At 47.4% G+C, this 25010-nt stretch overlaps 1 protein-coding gene across 1 annotated transcript in view; it reads right to left on the reverse strand.

The window, feature by feature from the left end:
- Positions 1-444: 444 nt before the first annotated feature.
- Positions 445-25010, reverse strand: part of LOC144162733 (tyrosine-protein kinase transmembrane receptor Ror-like) — a 288345-nt gene continuing 263779 nt past the window's right edge. The window contains exons 8-12 of the mRNA XM_077693373.1: positions 16464-16700; positions 15012-15213; positions 12918-13059; positions 8366-8611; positions 445-6482 (exon numbers count right to left, since the gene is read on the reverse strand). Of these exons, the coding sequence (XP_077549499.1) occupies positions 5766-6482; positions 8366-8611; positions 12918-13059; positions 15012-15213; positions 16464-16700 (1544 nt within the window). The 3' untranslated portion in view covers positions 445-5765. The remainder of the gene's footprint in view (positions 6483-8365; positions 8612-12917; positions 13060-15011; positions 15214-16463; positions 16701-25010) is intronic.

Consider the following 25010-nt stretch of genomic DNA (forward strand, 5'->3'; position numbering starts at 1 on the left):
TTCTACCGAACAACACAGACATTTGTGTAGCTTTACCATGCAACACGTTTTTTTTGGGGGGAAGGGGGTTGGCTTCACTGCACAACATCGAAGCTGTGCAACTACTACAACTATTACATTGCTTGGAACATTTCATGAGCATTATGACGTGATCAAAAAACTTGAAATGTTTATGAGCAATTCCTGCAGCTTGTGAACATTTAGAGAGCTATTTTAGCAGCAAGTAAAGAAAAAGTCGGCATGCTGTCAAAACTCACCATATAATTTCCCATAGTTTCCAGCAGTGATGTTGCCTTTCAACGCTTTGAAAGCAACTTATGCTACATTCTCCTGGGCGCAAACATCAGCAATAACCACACAGATAGCACAACATCCAACCAATGCCTGAAATGCATCGTTGTATAGAAAATACCCAAGTAGAGAACACAGGAGTAAACGAAGCGGTCACCATAACTTAACTTTATTAATCTTTACGTATAAAAGAGTAACACATCCAGTCACAAACACTTAAGGGCGCGATTTTCATTTTTTTTTTTACAAATGTGAACAACCAGTGCGACACACGTGTTTTCGGCAGGGGCGAAGCACCGCGGGGGAACAGCCTAGACAGGCCGCAGGGCATTCGGGGATGAAGGCCGTGGCTTTGGGAGGTTGAGACAAAAAAACGCCAACCTGTGGCTTCGACGCGGTCATGAAAGTACAAAATGCGCGTATTCAAATAAGCACACACACACACACACATACGCGTGTACGAGCTTCAACGCGCTGTTACACTCTCGTCCACTGCGCAGATCTCAACGTGTAATGTCTGTTGCGTACAGTTTCGTTTCCAGAAAACTTCCAGCGATCGCGATGTTTTTTTTTTCCTTTTTCTTAGCGAGTTTTCACGCAAGCAGTACTAACTGCTTGTTGCGGCAAGTGGGTTGGATGAAATGGTACGCGTTTGTGAACCAGCCTGGTCAAGCATAGGCACTTTGCACTGACTGCTTGAAGCACGCTTCTTCAGGAGAAACGAATTTCTGTAAATTTGTGTGTTACAAATTTTCTAACGCTACTGTGTTGGCAAGAAAGTTTTGTGTTTAATTACGGGGCCAGTTACAAAACCACAGTTAAAAATAGGCCTGAACAAGTTCACGTAAAACATGCTGAAAAATTACGTTCGTGCCGCTTATATCATCTCATTACCTCAGTTCAAACGGCGTAGTCTGGGGAGAGCAAACTTTCTAATAAACATTTCTCTCGGCAGCAGCATTGCGATATGTGTTTTCCTGTCTATAATAAAAACTGGGTGAGTCTAGAGCACGTGCCTTTTGATTCTGCACGTGTGAAAACAAATCGCGATGCATGGTATTTTGTGGTCTACAAACGAGAAAGTTCTCGTAAAATTTTAGCTAGTAACATCAGTCTCTGTAAAAGTTTCCCTTCCTCAGAATTCACAATTAAATTTAGTGTTTAGTGCGAAACTGCTAGCTGGTTTGCTGACCTAGCATTTATATATTTAATGCGTTACGGGCTGCTTATATTTTCCGCAATAACCATCACCCAATCACACGTCGTTTGTCGCTTCCTTGTGTGAAAGGTTATCGCATGACCTTACGATCTCAATTTGTTGCGCAACATTCATCATGGCACTACATTCAATAGTGTCACTGCTTCGTTGTCAAGAATTTCTGTTCACTCCACCGGTGAATGCGTCCGAAACGTAGGTATATCCTCAACGTTGATTCGAGCGTACACAACTGTACACAAAACGCTTGCCGCACATCTTTCTTGACCACAGCTATATCTGCGTAGCGTGCGGAATTGAAGTATAGCACTTTCAATGTTTCAGTGTCATTCTCGCACGCAAATAGGTGAGGTTACAAGCAAGCATTGCTTCTCTCTGTTAACTTGCTTTAGTAGTTACAAGGGGACTAGTTACAGGAAGTGCGTTATCTGCGACAAAGCACTCTCGAGAATGGCACAAAAAACGAGAACAAACAGAGACGGGTAAATCTGCGTTGCAAAAGTGTCATGTGCTCCTTCCTAAGGCCGTCTCTTTCTCTCTCTCACTCTCTCTCTTACTCTCTTGATCTGTCAGCAGTCTGCTTCGTGTTCCGTGTGATTTGAGAGTTATTGCTCCTCGAACCACGTCAAGCAAAGTCCTTGCAACACACAGCTACGACACAACATCGAAGGGACAGGGGGGGGGGGGTCAAACACAAACATAGAACATCTTCCATAAAACAAATTTAAATACAGTATAAAGTTTCCTACAAACGACCATGTAAAGATTCTTTGTAAACATAGAAAAAAGAAAGGCGGTAAAGTCGAGCCTTGGTTTAAAAAAATTGGTTGTATAAATTTCTGTGTAAATGGCATGCTGTGTGGAATAGTGAGGTGGTGGCACGTTGAGCCTTTCTAGATTTGTGTTTGATTAGAGCCTCGAAACGCGCAGAAAAAGTATAGTGGCCTTCTTTTATAGCACCAAGGTGCATACGCGATATTCAGGTGCAGTGTTCGTATATTGTGTACGTTCATTAGATTTTCATTTCATTTTGGAATACTGTTAGAACTGCGTTGTATTTTTGTGAAGTGCTGAACAGGAAAAGAAGTTTGCTTGCAGCGTTAAACAGGCTTTGTTTTAAATTTCAGATACCTCTATGTCTATCTCTAGTTCTAAAGTGCCGAAACAAATCTACACAAGTTGTTTCTTATGATGGCATTGTTTGTCACTCTATATTGTGTCTACAAAAAAGAAAATGTCAAGTTGGGGCAAGAAATACGTTAAGGCAGGTTTTTTTCTTTTAACCACATTCTCACGCAAAAGCAAGATGTGTATATTCATCGCACAAAAAGATAACACGCTTATTCCAATATCATATGGTTCCTTCTGAAAGAAATTGAGCTAACCTTATAATAATGACCAAACTAAACGAGCTTTGTATCCAATCACACTAACAGATCCTACCCTCAATAAGTACTGCACAGCTGTGAAAGAATGCCCACCTAAACTTCAGAGATACCAGGCAAAACATTTTTTGGCAAACTTTGGGGACGAGTGTGAAAAGCTACAAAAACGAAAGTTGCCAGATCCAACACATCCGTGGCACATCAGAGTTTCTTTCCTCGTGGCGTTTATTTCCTTATCTGGAATGCTTGACCTTGGTCCTTTTTAAAGTTTGACATTTTTAACTTATCATACCAATAAGACTGGACAAGTATTTCCTCTTTTCGAAATCGGGTTACTGTAGGAGTTTCAAGAGAATTCATGGAATATTTTCCTGAAAGGCCCACCAGACATTTTGGCAGAGAAAGCTTCCCAGGCTAACAAAAAGGTCAAAGCTAATGCAGTTTTTCGGGCGTCGGTGAGGTTTGAGGTTTTAATGGCAATAGATATTCCGCCCCAAAAAAACTGGCAGGTGATATTACAGAAGAAGACATTCTCTCAGAACTTTACGATAATGTCAACTTCTCTTGCCAATTTTTTGTTATTTACCAGAATTTAAATTTTTGCCCAACCTAAATTCATTGTAATGTGTTTTGGCGTGTACCTAAAAACTTATGCACAACCAAGAAAACCAAAATCGAGTGGCTAAGGTACTTGAATTGTTCTAGAACTTGTCAAGTGATGCCACACGAGTGCCCTGCAAAATCATGCCACATAATTTACTCGCGTGACCGGCAGTACCATGCCCAAAAAATTTGGGGATCAATTTGGGCTATTAACTTTTAAGTACAAAAGGAAAATGACGCGAAGGCATAATTTTTAGAGTGACGAATGGCAGAGTTGAGTCGTTGACTCCAATGAGCAAAACCATCAATACTTTGAATACCCACTGAACTACTCGATTCTGAAATTCTGCCCTTAGGAAATATGGTTATTACTACTACCACCCAAATAACTGCTGTGCTAACTTTGCTTTCTACAAAATTTTCGGCTCACATTTTTGTATTCTGATCACGTGTTTCCATATATACCTTGTTGCAGTGTTCTTAGTTATGCAACTTATGTAATACCTTGAACTCCAAAAGTGAAGCTTTGATGTATTCTAAGAGTGTTCTGTAGTTCTACAACTCCACAGGCATCTTCACACCCTGGCAGTGTGCGGATAAGTGAAGTAGATGGTGTACATTTTTGTAGTGGCTCATTCTTTTGGGCAGCTTGTTATACGAAATGCTATGGCTTACGTGTTTGTGTCATTTGCAAGTATTGGAATGAAAGAATTAGTATGCCTGTTAATTTTTGTTGCTTTTGGTGCCACCATATTTTTATAAAGCCGAACGTGTGCAATTTCTGTGTGAATACTGCACTTATTTGATTATAAGGCGAGGGTACAGTTTGGAGTAAAAAAAATCGCCATATATGTATACTGAGCTTTGAATATAAGGTGGGGTATGACTTTGAGACTACAGATTTTGGGAAAAAAACCTCGCCTTATATTCAAATAAATGCGGTAGTTTCCAAATTGGGTTGCATTGTGCTGCAATGTTGTGAATGTGTGATTTTAACATTGGAAGGCCAGGGGGGGAGGGGATGATAATTCAAGAGTCATGCAGGCTAGGCACAGTTAAATAAGGATGCGATAGCTACGTCTTTTACTTCGGTGCTGTTATGTTGTATGTTTCTACCTACTGAAGAACTTTGACAATACAAATGTGGTACTGTATGAAATGAGGTACCTTCGTGTATGATCAAGGCTGGGCACCAATGTAGTTTTGATCAACCCAACTTTTCAGTATGGCACAAAGCTCTGCATGGAAAATACTGTGTATGTTGATTGCTTCTGTAACACCAGTCCCATCTTTTGAAGCGCACTAAACCACACACATTCACTGCAGGATAGGAAAAAAAGAAAAAAGAAAAAAAAAAACGTGACAGTAGTTACGCACGAATATTTTCTTAAAAAACTTTAGGAACACACGTCTCTTATTGCAGATACATGCTTGCGTGGTACAGAGAACAAAACGCTCCTCTTGCCACGTTAAAAAAAAAATACAATTTCACTCACGCTAAAACGAATGAACGGAAGTGTGTTTGGTTAGATGAGTATTCTTCTGACACATTCCTCGACGCTCACTTCACCGTGTGTTTGGTTAATGGCGGAGCAGTGTTTATGTCATGGGGAGGTGTTTTTTTTTCTTTCTTTGTCTTATATAGTGTACTTTTCTCTTTCAAAGTGCATGCACACGTCCTCACAAAGCCCCTTTTGTGGCAGTGCTAGGCTGACTTTGGCCACGTCCGCCATTTGCGAGGCTATTTCCCACACACTCTGCCAAAAGGCAGCATGGTATCAAAGCTGTCCGAAAAGATGTCGCACTCTGCTGTGGACTCGAAGCCCTACGCACCCACTTTTTTGTCTGGGGTAGGAGCAGCCAGCATGTGTGGAGGCAAACGCTGTGCTCCGATGGAGCAGCAGTCTTTCGGATGCAACATTTCTGGCTCACTTTGCGCTCCAAAACGTCGAGGAAGAGTTTCTAGGGAAGTTTGTTCAAGAGACCAGCACTTGACTCGGCTGCCACATGAACACGCGAACTCTTCGCGATTTCATGCATGGCAGCGGTGACTTTTGGTGTCGCCTCGTTGCTGGTTGACCACAGTGCGGTTACTGAGAGTCTCAGAGTCCGTTCTATCGTCTAGTGCAGTCCGCAGCAGTGTTGAAGCACGACACTCGACTGCAGCACAGCGGCAACTTCGTTGAAGACGCCTCCGAGGTAGAAGAACGCGCGCAGAGTCCGTTTTTCTCTCTTCCAGCTCACACGAAGTAGCAGCCGCGCGGGACCTGTCAGACCTTGGAGACCCTCGTGTCCAGCGGGTTGTACGGCGGACCAAAGTGCGACAGCGGGGGCGGGGGCGGCGGGTTCTGCAGCGGACACGGTGGTCCCCGACCGAGTGGTGTGACCGGCCGCTCCGCCATGTTGGGCGCTGCGACCGGCAGTCCGCCCGGTCCGCCCAGGAGCGGACTCCCGCCCTTGTGGCTGACCGATGTCGATCCCGTGTGGTTGCTCCCGTGCGTGCTGAGGCTCGCGCTCCGCGCGTGCAGTGCTTGCCACGAGCAAAGTCGCGCGTGGAGTTCGCGGAACTGTGGTCGCCGGTTGGGGACTTCGTGCCAGCACTCGACCATGAGCGCGTACAGGTGTGGCGGGCAGTCTTCGGGGCAGGGCAGAAGCTGCCGCGCTCGCACGAGGTCGATGACCTCCTGGTTGGCGTAGCCATAGTAGGGCTGCAGGCCGTAGCTGAAGACCTCCCACAGGACGACGCCGAAGGACCAGACGTCGCTGTCGGTGGTGAAGCGGCCGTACAGGATGGACTCGGGCGGCATCCAGCGCACGGGCAGCAGCGACTTGGACTGGACGCGGTAGTAGTCGGAAGAGTAGACGTCGCGCGACAGGCCGAAGTCCGAGATTTTGACGGTGAGCGCCTCGCCAACGAGGCAGTTGCGGGCGGCCAGGTCGCGGTGGACGTAGTGGTGCGCAGACAGGTACTCCATACCGGCAGCTACCTGCAACGTGGAAAGCATGACAGAATTAAGAAAAGGGCGGAAACTTTGAAATCAATGATCAAAAGGCACGACAGATAAAGAGGGGCTATCAGTGTGTGCGCTCTCCAAGCCAGAACTGCTCAATACGGTTGGACATGACATCGCTGTTTGTTTTTATTGTCTAATGTCATCTCCTGCAATAACGTTGTGATGAAACAGCAACTACCCCAAGCGTTTGTACATGTACGTCATTGACCATTGTGAAAGTGTTTGCCGATGCCGTACATGTACGGCTGTGATCCTCAAAGGGTTAAATTGACTACAAGGAACCAGAAGTTATTGTAATGTTGTATTATATCGGCACACGCGAAAAATCCCCAGGTGGTCAAAATTAATCTGGAGCCCTCCACTACAGCGTGCCTCATCGCCTATGAAGCTTCAAACCCCATAATCAATCAATTAATCAATCAATCAATGTTGTATTGTAAAGGATAAAGTTAGTTCTAACATTTCATGGGGTTCTGTTTTGTCGCCCCTGTCGCAGCTGTGCGTGTAATGAATGGATTTCGCTTCGTCTGCTTTCCGCCCAAGAATTGTGCACCTAACAAACCCTAGAGTTGGTCGTTGGTACAAAGTCGTTGCGATTTATCAGCGGCGTCCACCGGTGTCTCAACTCTGTGTCCGTTGGGAAGCGATGCAGCAAAAACACGTCGCAACCGCACTGCATTTTCTCCAGGCAGTGTCGTGCAGATGCGTGCTGTCGGCGACTTTTAGATGCAACGCATCTCATGCTCGCCCCTCTGTCCTTCCTGCGTCTGTCCGGCATTGTCCGCGCAGCTGCGCCTCTCCTCCTCTCCTCTCTCCGATAGCGAACACTCTCTCCCAAACAGCTGCGGGTTGGCGCAGCGCGCTCTCACTCCGTTGCTAGGCGCCGGTGGGCGGCGCTGCGCTCGGTGCTGCGCGCGCTGCGCATGTGCAGTACTCTCTCTCTCCGCGCTTTCCTCTCCTTCGGGCGCTGTGAATATAAAGCGGCGTGCCGCGCTCCGACGGTCTCAGTCGACGGTCGTCCGCGTTACGCTTGCACTCTCTCGCAGTACTCGACGATTGCGAGCCCCTAACTGTGCACTTTACGGACCACAAGGCACTCATTCTCGTCTGCAATAAAGACCGTACCTGAGCATACGTGTACTGCATGTGCATTTCATGGTGAAAATGGAAAATTACGCCCACCTCCCCTTCGTGTGAGAATCCCTGCTATAAGCGTAATCAATACGATGGAAAACGCCAATGGAACCCCCCATGAGATGCGTTGCATCACACCAGGGTTCCTGCGAGGGGAGGTGGGCGTAATTTTTTTTTCCCTTTCTCTGGTTGTTTGATAACCCACCACCGCACAGTGCTGACCAAGCGACGTTTGCGCCTTGAACGGCATTGCAGCATTGGCTAAAAGAGTTGAAAGTTGTGCAAAAACTAAGCACTACGCAGCAGAGCACACCACGCCGAGCGAGTTAGCAGCCCAGCGCGCACAGGCAACGCTGGTCCGCTGGAAGCGGAAAGCGCGCGGGCCGCCGGAGAACTGGTTTGCGAGTATCTTCCTCCTTTCCTGGCTGCTTATGGAAAATAGTGTATATTTTGCATCAAATGTACCCACAGTTTTCTTTGCGCTAAGCAACATGTAGATGCATGGCAAGCACCACCGGTTCACGAGTTTTGAATGCTTATGACTATATAAATCGCTTGGCTTCCGAACCCTCTGGGTTACGCTGCAACGATAGCCGCTACGACGGAACGACGTGTGGCTCTACTTGGGTTCAGCGAGCAAGCTGCGACGACAAGGCGAGCCCCTAGAGTGCTCTGCACTTAAAAGCAATGAGGGTGCCTTTGAGAGTAGTACCGGTACTTGCCTGCCGGGAGATGTGCAGGAAGTCGGCGAGGTCGAGCACCTGGGAGGCGGTGGCGGCCTCGCAGCGGGGCGAGTGGGTGACCAGGAACTCGTGCAGGTCCCCGTGGGGCATGAACTCGAAGAGCATGCACAGGGGCTCCTCCTTGGTGCACACGCCCAGCAGGCACACGATGTTGCGGTGCTGCAGGTCGCTCATCAGCTCCGCCTCCCGCTGGAAGTCCTGCTGCGTCTTCATCGCCGCATTCTCCTGCACGTGACATTAGGCTTAGTGCAACGCTATTCAGCGTGCGTCTTCATTGCTGCATTCTGCTGCAGCACACGTTAAGGGTCTTTGAGGCCGGAAAACTGTCAAAAAATTGTTTTCTCAAAAATAGAATTTTCGATATCCATGGCTATTTTTCTATCAGTCTGAAAATTTTCTGATCAAAAAGCACATATTTTATTGTAAATAGTTTTTTAGAGTGCCCTCTACTGCTCAGTTCGCTCAGAATTCGATGGTGAAACGGCACTTTTCTTGCAATGCGAAGCAAGCATTTTGCCCTCTGATATCCCGGCACCCAGAGCAGGTACAACTAATTTTTTTTGCTTCTCATACTTAAATGTCTGGAGAATACAATGCTGGAAACAAATTTTTCATATGGAGGCTTTGGAAAATTATTATTGTGTTCAATTGACACTACCTGTCAGCCATTTCTGGCAGAGCGTAGGAGGAGTGAAGTTCAGTGTGTTGTAATATGACCAAAAATAGCTAAATCAAAAAAATTCTTCTAACCACGGGGTAATCACATTCTGTATGGAGTGGTTATTTTGTAATTGTGACCCAAAATAATGGCAATCATTAATTATCTAAAAAAATCAATTTGCAAAAAATCTAATTGCAGATTTGAAATCAACACAAAACACTCCATAATGCTGTGCAGTTTATTTAAAATTGGTTAGTAAATAAAATGTATAGCTCTAAGACCAGTTTGCCACCCCTGCACGTGACATTAGGTTTAGCACAGAACTCTTCAGCGAGTGTCTTCATCACTGCATTCTGCTGCAGCACAGGTTAACAGGAGGACACACTTTGGCAAGTGCCCCAAGTGCAGTTGTGTGGGCTGCTTCTGTTTCGCTCACCTCCTTCTACACATTCTTCACAGCACTTGTAAGTGGCTTGGCCACCCCTCTTGTACCACCTGTCATCCTTCATTCCTACTAGGAGCAAAGCCCCTTAATTAAGGGCTGGGGCTGTTGGTGTCTCCTGTCGTCGTCGTAATCATCGTTTCATGCAGTCACGGTACTAAAACACCGTGACACTCGTTTACGCCTCGTGCTAGAGCAGTTCGTGCTTCAAACACAAGAGACTTGTACAGCAAAGCTGTATACCTGTACCCCCAACAGTTTCATCTCTGCTGGCAAAAATGCCAAGGCACCAAGAATACACTTGTACACTGCAGGTTTTGCCCCTCCCCAGGTTTCACATTAGCAGAGATGGCCCGGGGGATTTTTTGGGATTGCACCCCACCCTCTTCTGCCCAATCCCTCGCCTTCATCACATCCTGGGAGATCTGGCTGTCTCCCCCGCCGAATGTGAACATCTAGGCAGCCCAGGAAGCTCTTTGTGAGCACGTGCACTGTGTCTGTACAAACGTACTTCAACACTACACGAATTTGATGGACTGAAGACCACAACTAGGACATGGACCTATATCATTTGGACTATAAAGTTTGTTTTTTCTCTCTCTCTCTCTGTTAGCAAGGCTTGGTGAGCACAGCCAACACTGCCCTGTTTGCAAAACTTGGTTTCCTAAATGGTACAGCACTGCCTGCAAGCACCTAGCGCCATTTACTGGTTCATTTTGAACACCAACTACATTCTGAATTTTTTTGGGGCGCAACCCTTTGGCTCCCATCTCTGGGCTGAGCCGGATTGCCGTTGTAACCGAGTGAACGATAACAAGACAGAATAGTAAAAGAAAGCAAAAGAGGAGGATGTCATAAAATTGTGAGGGGAGGGCAGTTCGCAGTGCCGGTGCGAACCAGTGCTCTACGAAAGTGTGCGGTCGGAGAGGGGAGGGGGCTGTGCCCGTACGAAGTGCTTGGCGGCGCGACACTTGGCGAAAACGTGAGGGGGGCGTGCATGTGATGATGGTGTGCGTTCCCTGCCTAAGACGCGGGTCGCGGTCCCTTCCTAAGACGCACTTCGTGCCGCTGACGCAGAGGCTCACCATCGCTGCCGTCGAGAGAATCCACGAGTGAGTGCTGCCACAGTGCACTGCTGCTGCGCCCAAATATCGCATTAGGGAGTATCGTAATTGCCTGACAATTTTTTGACCAACCAGTAGATATGACCCACTGTTGAACCTCCGTGACTTTGAGGTGCAGACTCTGGTTCCAATTCACTTTACTTTATTTACTTGAATACCCCACAAGGAGTTGTTACATAAGGGGTGGGTAATACTGTTTGAAACATGGTTACAAAAGCCACAAGCTAACTGACAGGTACATAGACACACTTCGAATAAGCCGTAATGGACAGGTTATTGAAACAATGTTGTGGGGAAGGCCATTCCATTCTGAGGCAGTGCGGCAAAGAAATGATGCAGAAAATGTTGCGGTGCCAGATCAGGGTCAGAAGACTTGATGTGGATGGCTTCTGAATGTTTCCCCTGCATGCATGCCCTACTAGCTGTACGTAAACTTTTTTCGAGTGATGTTCCAAAATTTTTGCTTTGATATATGCTAGCCTAAGGGACAATGATTGACTTTGAAGAGGGAAGCTGATTGAAGTATTTTGTAGGTATCGGTGGCTTTTCAGATTAGATGAACAGGGGGGGCTAACATGGTTGAGAGCGCTCTGGCTTGAAATACCACATTTTGATCTTGGTGTACTGCCATTTCCTGGCTTTTAAAAACTTGCTCATTGGAATCAGCAAAGCACGCTACGAGCAGTTACCATAAAGTTTCGAGAGAAAGTTCTCCCCAGAAACATTGCCCACCCCCCTTTAGGGGTGAAATATTAAATTTACTGAAAGATCCCAAAGATCGCCTAGCCCGTAAAATCGCACTAGCTTCAATGCCTTCAAAAGCCAAGGAGCTCCCTCCGTGAAAATGTCCCGCGGCCGCGAACATAGCCGGTGTGTCAATTTTAAACAAAAGAGACACATTAACCGATCCAGCCTTTTTATTTGATATCTCCGCAGTTTTAGTTGGTAGTGCAGCCACCTTTTTTGTAGTTTTTCGCACCTGACCCGAAAGTTCGTCTTGATATCTCTGTTGTTTGGGTGGGCATTCTTTCGGAACATTACAATACACTGTAATAAGCCTTGTGTCAGGTTTTGTTGGCCATGTTTAGTCCTATAAGGTGCAAAAAGACATCCTACAGCAGTACCCTACCCTATTCTCTTATGCTGCCTCTTTGTGGCTGGTCTGAATCTTCCTTTTTTGGTAGCGAAATTGTTGGGTGTAGCATTAGCATGCGCTAACTGGGATTGCTGAGTTAGTGGCCATTAAAAAATGTTTTTTTAACACCGCTACTCAAAGCAGACAGTGTTTTTGTAGGTGGCACTTTGTATGCATCTATAGGCTGTCTGGTTTAATTTCATAATTCTTACCCGCAACTAACCATTCATTGCAGGATATGTAAACATAATGTCAAGAAAGCTTCACAGAAGAATTGAAGTGCCTTGTGCACTGGCCGTGCGATGATGCTTTATGCGCTGGAAAGGTGTGTGTTAAAATTGAGTAACTAAGTGATCGCTTCGCGTAGGTTGTTCAATCTTTGACAGAAGTGCCGTTCAGTAACCACTGGCCAGTTGTGCAACATCCCTAAGTAATTGAGGTCAATGGCCAACTGCACAGAACAGTGCCTTCACTGCGTGCCATATGAGTGGTGCTGAAAATCATTCAGGAAACTTTACACTTTTCACTTTTTATTTCAAGCTTACGAACTCCAATTATTCTCTGGGTAAACTCGTGAGAGTGTCGCTGTATACAAATCACTGGAGACAGAGATGCAGTTTTATCTCGACTTGGCTTTACTGAAGCTCAACAGCAACTGAAAGAACTCCTTTACAAGTTGACCTTAGCTACAGCGTCATGTCTATCGAATGGCACCCTTTATAACAGTGGCAGTATAGTGTGGTGTTGTGGCATAATTGAGGGCTGTTTTGTGGGAAAAAAAAAAATCCGACGATCCATGAAAGCTTTGTTGAAATGAAATGGTCCAGAGAAAGTTGTCTGTTGATGAGGTAACTTCTGTGCAGAACCTGTTAGGGGTAGGGGTAACTGATTAAAAATCAGAAATACTTCGCTTTAATGAGAACTTTGTCAAAACAGAATTATTTGTGGTGGGTGAGGTCCAACTGCATAATTATTGCACCCCTGGTATAAATAACATAAATAACACCAGTGGCACTCTTTGATAGAATGAAATAACAAACAAAAACTTCAAAGAACTCGGACAGAAAAAACGAGCTTTGTGATGTTTCCCCCAAAAAAGAGCTCAGTGCACTTTTAGGGTGGAAATGGTGTGCACCAGGGTGGCCCGGGTGTTGCACTCAAGGCCTCACCTTGAGTGTCTTGATGGCCACTGGTACGGGAGCGCTGCAGTCGCGCTTGGCTGGCAGCATCTCGCCTCGGTACACCTTGCCAAATGCTCCTTCGCCCAGCTCCTCAAGGAAGCGCACCCGCACTGCTGGCACCTCGGGGGCCCTGGCAGAGGATGGCGCACAATCATCACCATCAGCATCATTTACGCCCACTGCAGGATGAATTAAGGCCTCTCCCATTGGCTTGTAACTCCTATTCTATGCTATCCGAATCCATTTTCTTCGCTTTCCAGTCGTGTCTCTCGGTAGACAACTCCGTTACACCCCGGTGCCCTACCAATTGTCAGTTGTCAGTGGACGATGTCCTAGCTGCCAAATGTCAGCGGACGATTTCGTACCAATGGTCTACCAATTGTCACTGTATGATGTCCTAGCTGAACCTTTTACCTATGAGTTCAGCTAGAACATCGTCCACTGAGAACTCATACTTCTAGCGAACTTCAACACAGGATAAATGAAGAAGGAAAACAAGAAACACGCGCTTGCGTGTGCTACGTCTTTTTCTTCTCCGTCCTGTGTTAAAGATCGCAAGAAGTATGAGCTCATAGTAAGTAACCAACTCGCCCAAATTTCCGCTTTAACCATAATCTGCTGGTTGGAACCAGTTTGTGGCTGTTTGCTTTGCAGTTGGTATCTTCTACTTCCCAATTCTGAAATGTGAGAAAAGTTCGAACAAGCTGGTCTAAGTTTAAAAGCAACTGAAGATAATTGGGGTTGATTTTTCTTCAAGCATGTTGCTGACATGCTGGGTTCAGTGTGGCAACAACTTCCTGTCGTCTTTACTTCCTTTATAACGAGTCTCCTTCTTGCTAACTAGCATATATGGTTAGCAGCAGTGTAAATATCCGATGCAGCCACCTCTTATGCTATAAAAAAACTGTTTATGGCACTTTTTTGTCATTCTTGTGACTGCTTATCTATCATCAAAATATCAACGAGACGATGAAAAAATGGAAACTGTGTCACTTTCAATTTGTCAAGGCCACACCAGGCACTGGACATTCAGATTTAGAAACTTGTAGGGTAAACCAGTTCCTTTGAGAATATTACAGTTTTGAGAATATTACAGAGAAGATTACAGTTTGATGGATTTTGTTTTTGTCTATTGTTCCCCTAAAAATGACTAGTTATCTCTAATTATCTCGGTAACTAATTGACTGACTAAAAAAATAACGCCATATTTGAAATCAGTGGGAAACAAGCAGCAAGACTGGCAAGTTTCACAGAGTTTCACAGCATTTCTATGTGGGCTCAAATAAAAAAACCTCTGCCGGTCTGCAACGCTTGTCAGGTGTTACACTTTTGCAGCGTACAGAAATGTTAAATATAGGGCGCTACAGACTTCACATCTTGATGTATTGATATATTGCCCCTGAACAATTTTCTTCTGAGCAATGCATTTGCACGTGGGTTTTAAAGGGGCTTAGCGATACTGTTTTATGAGAATACATGGATTCAAACTCCTTATATTGCCTGAGAGAAAGCGTCTTCTGGCAATGCATCTGTGTATGGAAATGAAGCTGACATTAGCGAGACTAGCCGTGTAGACGTGATTTTATGCAAGCATCTAACATATGGTCCTACAGGCTTCACATGTTATCATAACACCTCTCATTCTGCCCCTGGGAAGATGTCTTTGTAGCAAACCACTTGTGCGTACCAGTGAAGTCGTCTTTAAAAGGGCTCAGTATATGTTGGTTTATGGGATGCATTGGTGCATTGGGGAAGGGGAGGGGGGGGGGGGGGGGGGGGGGTATTATAGAGGTGTTTAATAAAAGGCACTGGGGACTTCTTACATTGGCATCATGCAGGTTCGGTGGTGCCTGAAACAATGTGTTTCTATCACAGCACTCGTATATAGTAATGAAGCCGAGCTTAAAGGGTCGCCCTGGGTATAGCACGGCGACTTTGACAATTAAGTTTGGGGAGTTTTTGCAATTTTCTTTCCTGTGCACGTTGATCACTCATAAATGCTACGGAAACAGGCGAGCTATCCGGACCCGGCATAAAAAGCTTATCCCCGAGTTGAACTTGAGCTCGGCGTAAGTGACTTGCCTCGTTGGCCGGGGCAGAAGCCGCCCCAGCTCGAGGTTCTGCTGGGCGGGCCCCCGCAAGGCTGCCTTTCCCGCAAGGCTCTTGGCCGAAGGCGGCGGCGACGGCTTGGCACGGCGCCGGAAGCAGGCGATGCCGAGCAGGAGACCAATCAGGGCCAGGGTGGCAATGCTCGGCAGCAGTATGTACAGCCACAGGTAGTCCACTGTGATCGCGGTAGAACAGGATAACGAATGGTTACAGTTGAGCCCCGATCGAACGACGCAGTTGCGAACAGTTTTATTGAATAAAAAATTTGTAAAATCGAGGAAGCATTAAGCCTATGGGAAGCTGTAAGGAGGAAGCTGTAAGGAGAAAAATTTGCAAAATCGGGGTTTCGTAAAATTGAGTTTAAGAGATTTGAGTTTCAATAGAGGCTATAAGGTGCACCGTAGTGGCGAGGTTTGGTTAGACAAGCGGCTACGATGCCGTTTGAAATCCCTCGATCTTTAGTGTTTCTCGAACTTTGTTTCTTTGCCAAACACTGGCGCTGACTCGTGCGGACAGCGACGAAATGTTGAAGATTGCAATTACAATAATCGTCTTGGCGTTAGCGTACGATCTTATATGAGCTAGCGCTGCAATAATGGTCCCTGCCTAAAAGCCAAAACGCGCGCATGGCCTGTACGTTTGATCGGCTTTCACGCACGACCTAAAAGCTATGTAAGAAAGCATACCCTGTCTACTACTACGCTGAGAAATTGAACACCAGAAAGGAGAATTTCTACGATAATTCCCAGGACAGTGCTTTGCTTTTTGATGCTAGAGCAGGTTGCTTGCGAACTAAGAGCTTTGTGGGGAAATATTCACAAAATGATGGTGTATGCAAGGGCTGCGGAAAAGAAATAGAAACTATGCGGCACATAGTGTTAGAATGTGAGGGTATCCATCCAAATCTTCATGAAGGGAATATTGGGCTTCCAGAAGCCCTGGGATTTAAGGGTATCACAGAGGAAGTTAACTTCAAGGTTGTCGAGGGGACGAAAAGAAGATTAGAATGCTGGTGGACGAAAAGCAGAGAGGGGAATATTGCCTAGGACAGTTACCACCTGTAACAGGAAAAAAAAAAGTATTTTGTGCCTAATAAGCTTTTTGTGCCTGCCCTAAGCAGCGCTAGTATTGAACCAAAAGTGTAAAACATAGGTATATTAGTCCTTTTTGGTCAGATGTCATTACCCCGATACAAAGGGGAAACCAATAGAAATCATCATCATCATCATCATGCACACAAAAAGCGCGCGTTTTCATCGTCGATTACTACGGATGCTACTAGGTAAATTTAATCTCTAATCGAACGGTATCAAAGAAAGGAGCACTACATTGGAGAACTTTCGCTTCAAATTGAAAGTAACTACAGGAGGGGAGAAATGCGCATTGCGAAATGACTGGAAATTAAGCAGTGATGAGAGGACGTACCGCACTTGGGGATGTTGCAGACCTCCTTCTTGACGACGACGCCCAGGGTGAAGCACCAGGGCTGGCTCTCCATGCCTCCCGGGTTGCGGCAGTAGTTGTGGCCGCCCACGATCTCCGGGTACTCGGCGATGCGCGAGAACAGGATCTGGTGCGTCCACGGCTGGCACGGCAGGCCCGACACCGTCTGCGACACCACGCCGCGGTAGTCCTCGCCGCCGTGCACGTAGCAGCTCTCCTCTGAAAAGGGGCAAAGGGGGAAAGGGCGTCGCTGCTATTAATTACCGCGCATACGGCATCCAACTCCAACGAATAGACCTTCTAAATGCGATCTAGATATATGTTTTTTTTCTTTCTAGCTGGATTATTGAACCAGAAATTTCTTCTGGCTAGAAATAGGTAGAATTTCTAGCTAGAAATTCAGTTTCTAGTTCATTTCTAGCCGGATTGAGGTTTACTTCCAGTTAGCGTTTGTCAACCCAGCTAGAAGAAAAAAAAAACCCTCAAGCTGGAAATTATTGTCTCGAGCTAGACCAATAATTTTTCTAATTAGAAGTTGTCGATTCCAGCTAGAATCTATTAATCTTGTCAGAAATGAAGCCGGAAATCATGATTTCTTTCTAGAAATGCTCGTTCCATTTTCACGGGGATTTTGACGCTTCGAACCGGGTGGTTTCTGCGGGGAGTGGCTGCTGCTTACGCAAGGACAATGACCGATACTACGCGTATATCAAGGTTTCGAGACAGACAAAGCAGGAATGGCTTGTGACAACCGATGAGTCCAGAAACGCGCCCCGCGCTCTGTCCAGTCATGTGAGCGTCGAAGTGCTATTAGCAGAGGTGCTTGATGAATAGGTGTAGATGGGATCGACAGTACGGCATCATGCCACCGTCGTCGCTTTGCTAATGGTGGTGCAGTGCTCGGGTGAGATTGCCAAGCAGGAATGACGGCGCGCTGAGGCGGCAATCATTGAAACCGGGGAGAAATTTCGGTTGACTAAATACGGAACACGAAATCACGCTGACGGGGTCGGTTGCTGACCACGAGAATGTAGGAAGCTACAAAATAATGGAAATGGAGATGGAAGTTAATGGTCATATGCAAGGCCTCTTAATTTCGGTCGTTCCAGCTTTAACTGTTTTACATGTATGCATAAAGGCTAAACAAAATGGGCGGACGTCTGCGAATTCTGGTGAAGACACGAATGTCATCGGCACACCATTGTCACTACTGACACAAAGCCTGAACTCCTCAGAACTTCGTCCCAGATAAGCAAACCTTAAAAAAAGTGCAACAAGTATTTATTCCTGCGACTGTATTCAATGGAACGATGATTTATGCAGAGAGCTCTTCACTTTCCTTCTGTTGCCTAAAAAGCCAATTGTTAAAACCTAAAAGTTGTTAACATGACTGCACTGCTCAGCTGCTCAGCGCGCTTCCTAGCATTACAGGTAAGCTTGCGGTGAAGAGACCTCTACAGCTAAGTGCTTCGGGGTTTTGAATAAGAAACTAAATTTATAAAATGGTAGCTTTTTTGTCATCGGTAATAACATTGAATACTTAGCTTAGCGGTGCCTGTACTCGAGTAGTTCGCGGCTATCGCGCGGGGAAAAATGCTGCCAGAGCTGCGCGGGATATCGCTATGAAAATATCCGACTCCTTGGTTTTGCAACTTGCGTATTTCGGCAAATCACGCGCTGTGCCGAGCCTACTAGTACCAAGTGCAGCAGTCCGTGGGAGTCCCCCACATACCGACGCAGTGAACTGAATTGTGCTGTTAACACCGCAAGCGCCACCAGGCTCAAACGAAACGTCAAACGGCCATTTTGCATTGTATACTCGCTCTAAGCACCGCCTTCTGTGGTTTTCTCGTAGCGGCAACACAGAAAGTTCAGGGGAACGTAGCATTAGCAGTTCTCGGTGAAAAATGCGCTTGCCTATACGAGTTCGTGGAGCACGTTCAAGCGTCCCATACTGTCAAGAGTCCACCCGCAGCCCTCAACTACAAAAGTCAAGAGTGGCTTGGCGCAGAAAGCCCTAAAGCTTGCATATTGCGGTTTTTCAGTCGATATGTGGCGTCAACAAATGTAAGCCGTACAAGCTCCAGACAGAACAGTTATCGCCGCGAAACGCCACTCGCCCATGGAAGAGGCTGCGACCCGGCGAGAGCGAAACAAAAGTTCAGCAGGAAGCTCAAGAGCAGATCAGTAGGAGGTCCACCAAGGTTTTCGCCTCCACATTCTAGAAAGTTTTGATTTGATTTGATTTTTGATTTGATTTGATTTGGTTTTTTATTTCTTGGCAAAAACCAAGGGGAGGCTGAGACTAAAGGCGAACGTGGCCTGACAGAGGCCTCAGCCACCCGGTTTACAGCGTACATAACAACACGTCTGTTCAAAAATTTAAGCATGATAGCACAATCGTAATAGAGAAATAGCACAAAGCAAAGTCATTTCTACACTTCTTATGTATTATACAAAGCATAGGTCTCAAATTCACAAAGGGATCACAATGTTCTGAGAATCCATCGAACTCTTTTACGAGCGACGGTTCATTTCTCTCCAGAGGTGTTTGTAAACATCCAGCTCCACCAGGCCGCGATATGAAGACCAGCAGCTTTACCTGTACGTCCTTGGTTCCGTTATCTCGTAGAAACTTCTCGCATGTACAACCCCTCGTATGTACCGCCCACATCGGTGCCGGACAAGTTGGCGGACAAGTTGCCGACCGCGCTTCGGTCGCCGTCTAAAGCAAAATTGAGCAGTGTTTCGAGATGGCGCCTACACGCGTGCTGACCACGCACGCGACGCCCTTTGACAAGAGCAGCGTGGTCAGCTCCTTTCAATCACAAGCGATAGCAATGAGCTTGTGATTACTACCACAAGCGACAAGCGGAACAACATCTCACGGCCTTGCGAGAGCAGCGGGTCTCGTTTGTCGAGGCACAAAAATATTTGAGAGAAAAAAAAAAAAAACACTTTGTGAGGAAGGGATTCGGAAAGGCATGCTTCGCTCCGTCAATCTTCGCTCACGTCAATTCCCGCTAATGGGTGGGATTCGTCACTTTTTTTTTCTTTTTTATACCGCAGCCCCCTTTTTCAGCTGGATCTCCCCTTTCGTTCTTTATTTTATTGTTGTTTAACGGGCTTCGCTGTGATTCAATCAACTTCCTCTCTGCCGATTCCACTGTGTGGGAATGCGCCATTTTGTGTGGTGTATCATCATCATCGTCGTCGTCGTCGTCGTGGCCGCCATCATCATCATCATGACTCTATCCCGTGGTCGTCTAGGCCAACATGAATTGTTTTTAGCGGAGGCTGAATTTATGCGCGCACAACTACTTTGATGTCCTCAGCAGTACGATTTCCCTTGAAGCCCTGATTTTTAACATGCTTTCCGTCATCGTCGTCGTCGTCACTTTCCTCACATACAGCGCCACCGGGAGGCGCTGTTCTCTCATAGCTGACCAAGCGTCGACGTCATCACCACCGTTCCTCCAGGAACGCCGACGCTGTGCCACGCCCGTACTCTTCCATCGAAGGCTCATCTTTCCTCGGCCTTGCTTCCTCGAAACCACTGCTCGGGACGTCCAGCCACCCTGGACACATGTCTCCGAAACGAACCGGCTGCCCAACGCGCCCCACTCTCGGAGGCACCTGCCCGCCAGGCCAGTCCCTCGTTTTTCTGCAGCGACTAACACGGCGGCAAGAGCCACTGGAAACCTTGATGGCACAGCCGATGGAGCGTCGCCCGTCTAATCCACCGGAAGCTGCCAACATCATCACGTTCATCGCCACCACCGCGCATCGTCGGCACTTTCTTGGGCACATGCTCTTCGGCCGAGCGGGCAGTGAGGGCAACACATCCGCCCTGTCAGCGGACGTGAAAAAGGACTGGCTACGGGAAAATACCGTTTGCGTACCATGGCGCGGGACTGGGAACGTCAGTCTGGACCCCTGCCAGGACTACTGCCTGCCCACCAGCACCCGGCGACGCCAAGAGTTCTGCCCGCACCCTGGAGTCCGACTGCAGGCGGCGGGTTCGACACCTGCCAGGGCTACTACTTGTCTACTCGATACGAATACGGACCCGGTGACGTACTGTTGGCGCGTGCGTTATCGCCGACGTAGAAGACTACTGATTCCGCGCAAATAAAATTTCCAGATTATTGCGCTCGGTGGACTTATTCTTCGTGGCTAATTATTGACACGAGCCTGACACTGCAGGCTTTGCTTTGGCGTTAGCTTCCGCTACAAATTTGCCTCTTAATTAACTGCGTGGGCATCCCAGGCTGGCATTTTGCATCGGAAGGCGTCGAAAGGCGCCAATAGCCTCGCCAGTTTATAGGTATGTGCAGCTGTCTCGGCCTCCCACCATTTTTCATTCGCGGCTGTGTCATCAACAGCCAAGAGAACAAGCGGCTGCGTGCAACCCCCTACTTTGACCTATTCCGGTCAGGTTTTTTTCTGTCGCCCCTACCAACGTTTTTTAGTGAAAAAGCTCCATTACTTCAGGTAAAAACCCAGAGACGCCTCGTTCTCTCAAGCCCAGCCAAGGTCAACACCACCTTGTGCGTTTTCAGAGCGAAAGCGTCTATGTCGCTCGTTTCTTCCAAGGGGGATGGGGGTGCGGAGGAGGGATATGGGTAAATAATAAGGGTGTGTGCAATCAGAAAATGATACAACGAGGCGCTGGCTGCATGCAAGTTCACTGCGCGTTCCTGTCTATAGCGCCGACTGCGCAGAGCAGTCTGCGTTCTTTCTCGAGATGCTGTTGCTGTTGTATACCTCGTGTCGTGGAACATACCCACGTGGGGAATTGGCCAGGGATTGGGTTAAGAATGGCAGTTGCGTGCACGTTCCAGGCGCGCACCAGGCGGGGAAACTGGGCTATCCCTTGACAAATTTGGTTCAACCACATTCAACCATGGATTTTTATTTTCTTTGCCATTTCCGGCTAGTTGTTGTTTAACTGGATTGGCTATATGATTAAATCATACTCTCTCTGGTCGGTTCTCCTGCGCCGGTATCCACCATTTTCGGCCATCATCATCATACTTATTACCACCGTCGCTTATATCGTCATCATCATCATCATTACTTTGTCCTGTTATCATCCCGGTTCAAGATGATTATTTTTAGTGGAGGTGGATTCATATGTGCACAGATACATTTACGTCCTCAACAGTACGATTTCACTTGAAGCCCGGATTTTAAACGCGTTCCGTCATCGTCGTCGCTTTCGTTCCCTATTATAGTGTCCCCGGGAGGCGCTCTGCTCGCACAGCCTACAACGCGCCGCCGCCATCATTATCTCTCTCAATCTAAATGACTATATCGAATTTCGCTTGGCCGACTTTCCTGAATGGGTATGTGCTGTTCTTGTGTGAACAATAATCATCATCGTCGTCCTCATCATCATCATTACTTTGTCCTGTGGTAGTCCCCGGTCAACATGATTCTTTTTAGGGGAGGCTAGATTTATACGTATAAAGATACTTTGACGTCCTCAGCAGTACGATTTCCCTTGAAGCCCAGATTTTTAGCATGCTTCCCGTCATCGTCGTCGTTGTAGCTTTCCTCACATATATTGCCATCGGGCGGCGCTGTTCTCTTATAGCAGGCTTTAGTGCCTGCCCTAAGCAGCGCTAGTATTAAACCAAGAGTGCAAAACATGGTTGTATTAGTCCTTTTTGGTAAGATGACATGTCATCACCCCGCTTCAAAGGGGAAACCAATAGCAATCATCATCATCATCATCGTGACCAAGCGTCGACGTCATCACCACCGTTCCTGGAACGCCGACGCTGTGCCACGCCCGTACTCTTCCATCGAAGGCTCATCTCGCCTCGGCCTTGCTTCCTCGAAACCACCGCTCGGGCCGTCTCCAGCCACCCTGGATACATGTCTCCGAAACGAACCGGCTGCCCAACGCGCCCCACTCTCGGAGACACCTGCCCGCCAGGCCAGTTCCTCGGTTTGCTGCAGCGACGAACACGGCGGCAAGAGCCACTGGAAACCTTGACGGCACAGCCGATGGAGCGTCGCCCGTCTAATCCACCGGAAGCTGCCAACATCATCACGTTCATCGCCAGCACCACACATCGTCGGCACTTTCTTGGGCGCATGTTCTTCGGCGCAGCGGACAGGGAGGGCAACACTTTCTCCATGTCAGCGGACGTGAAAAAGGTCTGGCACCGGGAACGTCCTCTTCGCGCACCATGGCGCGGTACTGGGAAGGTCAGTCTGGACCCCTGCCAGGACTACTGCCTGCCCACCCGCACTTGGAGAGGGGAACTCTAGCGGCTACCAGAACATTCTGCCGGCTCCCTAGAGTGCGACTGTAGGCCGGACCCGGCGCGGGACCCGGCGAGGGAGGGAGGAGGAGGAAGTGGTTGTTGGGGGGTGGGGGAAGGGGAGAGAGAGGCCGATAACTGTCTGGCGTTACGCCGACACCTCAACCAGCCGAACGGAAGCGTGGAGGGGGATAGTGAAAAAAGAGGAGGAGGGACTTTTTACGCATGCGTTATCGCCGACGCAGCGAACCCTATTTTTACAGAATAAAACGAATTATTGCGCACATCTGCCTATACTTCCACTGCAAAGTGGCAATTCATCTCGCGAAACGCGCCTAAATTTGCTTAGAAAGGCCTGGCCAGGCGCCGACAGCCTGGCGCCGTTTAAGGAGAGAAGAGTACGTTTATAATAAAACGAGAAACGTGACAGTTGTCAACACGAACGGTACAAAAATGGCCGCCGCTGCAAGAAAAAAAAAATCGGGCTTTTGTGCGACTCGAACCCGGTTCTCCAGAGCAGGCACCGAGTGCTTGCTGCGGAACACAAGGAGGGGGCGACGCGGGAATGCGACGGCTCGGAGGTAGGCCTAACGTCAAGCTCAGATGTTAACGTCAACGGGTACCCCGGTGGCCTGAAGTACAATGAGTATGACGTTGCTTGGTTTTCTCTTAAGGCTCAACTTAAAAGCTACCTAACGCCAATGCTAAGCATAGGACGTTAGGCCTAAAGTTACGCCTCGAGGTCTAGCGTCATGAGGCAGTACCCATTGGAAAGAGTACTCAAAGTGCGCATGTCAAGCGGCGGGTACCGGATGACGTCAGAAGACCCCAGAGCCAAGCGTTAGGCCTGGGCTGGCGCGTATACCTGACAGTTTCCACTGTAATTCTAGCAAAATGATACGTGCCGACAGCAAGTCACATACCCGCAGCGGGGGATGGTCCATCGCATTATAAGAAATATGAGCCCGTTATTTGAATCAGTGTGTGTGCAGTTAGAAGGCGAGCAAAGCGTTGCACAGCATATACCTGTTTGTGGGTATAAAGCCCACGTTTTATACTGTAAGAATGAGTGCATGCAGCTGTCCAACCAACAATATTCTGTGGTTGGCGCAGCCAAATGATGTCATTATTTTTATAGCGAAGCTGTCTTGGCATCCCATTGTCGTACCATTTATAGCCGCGTCATCAAAAGCCAAGGGAGCGCGCGTCGAACTGCCACCACGTCACCCTGCCTTCTTCTCCGCCAAACCCTGAGTGGGTATTCGACATTTCGTGTGAGCGATTACCATCATTTTTCTCCTCTGTGGTAGTACGGGGCTATCATCATAATCATCATCAACATCATCATTCCGCTCTGTGTACTGCCGAACCATTTTCACCATCATTCTACTCTGTGGCACTCCCAGGTGAACTTTATTGACTTTTAGCTAAGGCAAAACTTATACGTGCGCATATATTTTGAAGTCATCAGCAATACGACCTGACAAGAAAAAAATCTTGGGCCATCTCCACGAACGTGAAACCTCGAGAGAGGCAAGGCATGCAGTGTATAAGTGTATCCAAAGATTGAAAGTCTCTTGCCACACGGCGCGCGCTGGTTGAGCGCCGAAGAAGTGCCGGGGAGGAGCCATCGCGCGCTTCCTGAGGCAGTGGCGCCCTCTCGTGCGTTGAACTGAATTCAAGCAATTAAATGAGAGACAGATTGGCCGTAATTTTGTCGACGGAGATAAAACCATTGGGGGTAGGGTATACAGCGTTGCTGTAAAAGTCTCGTATCTTAGAAGCACGAAGCGTTCCGGCGCAAAGCGTTTGAAAAAGAGTGCTCCGATGTGTTTTTATTACGCGTATTTGCCCACTGAGATGAAACGTTCTAGCTCGAGGCTTTGTAAAACGAGTGCCCCGGTGTGTTCTTTTAGTACGCATCGCGTTCTAGCGCGAGGTGTTGGAAGACGAGTGCCCGTTGTTTTAGTACCGTTACTACAGGAGACACTGACAGCCGGAGCCCCTAAGGTGTTTGGACCCTAAAAAACGATTTTAAGCACGCTTTTTTTTGTTTTAAACTCTCCGCGTTTATGAATGTCGCCAATGCGAGTTCCCGATCACATTATATGGCTAGACTCGAGCATGGCTGGGGTTGCTGTGCTTAATGTCTGTGTTTTATTTTCCTTTCGGCAAAGATTCAGAAACGATTGATCACTTCACGAAAATGCACATATTTAGAGTCCACCAAACAGCGTTACAGCTTGCCTTCGAC

The sequence above is a fragment of the Haemaphysalis longicornis genome, unplaced genomic scaffold, assembly GCF_048455015.1.
Source record: "Haemaphysalis longicornis isolate Haplotype H1 unplaced genomic scaffold, Haemaphysalis longicornis Haplotype H1 scaffold_12, whole genome shotgun sequence".
Classification (NCBI taxonomy): Eukaryota; Metazoa; Arthropoda; class Arachnida; order Ixodida; family Ixodidae; genus Haemaphysalis; species Haemaphysalis longicornis.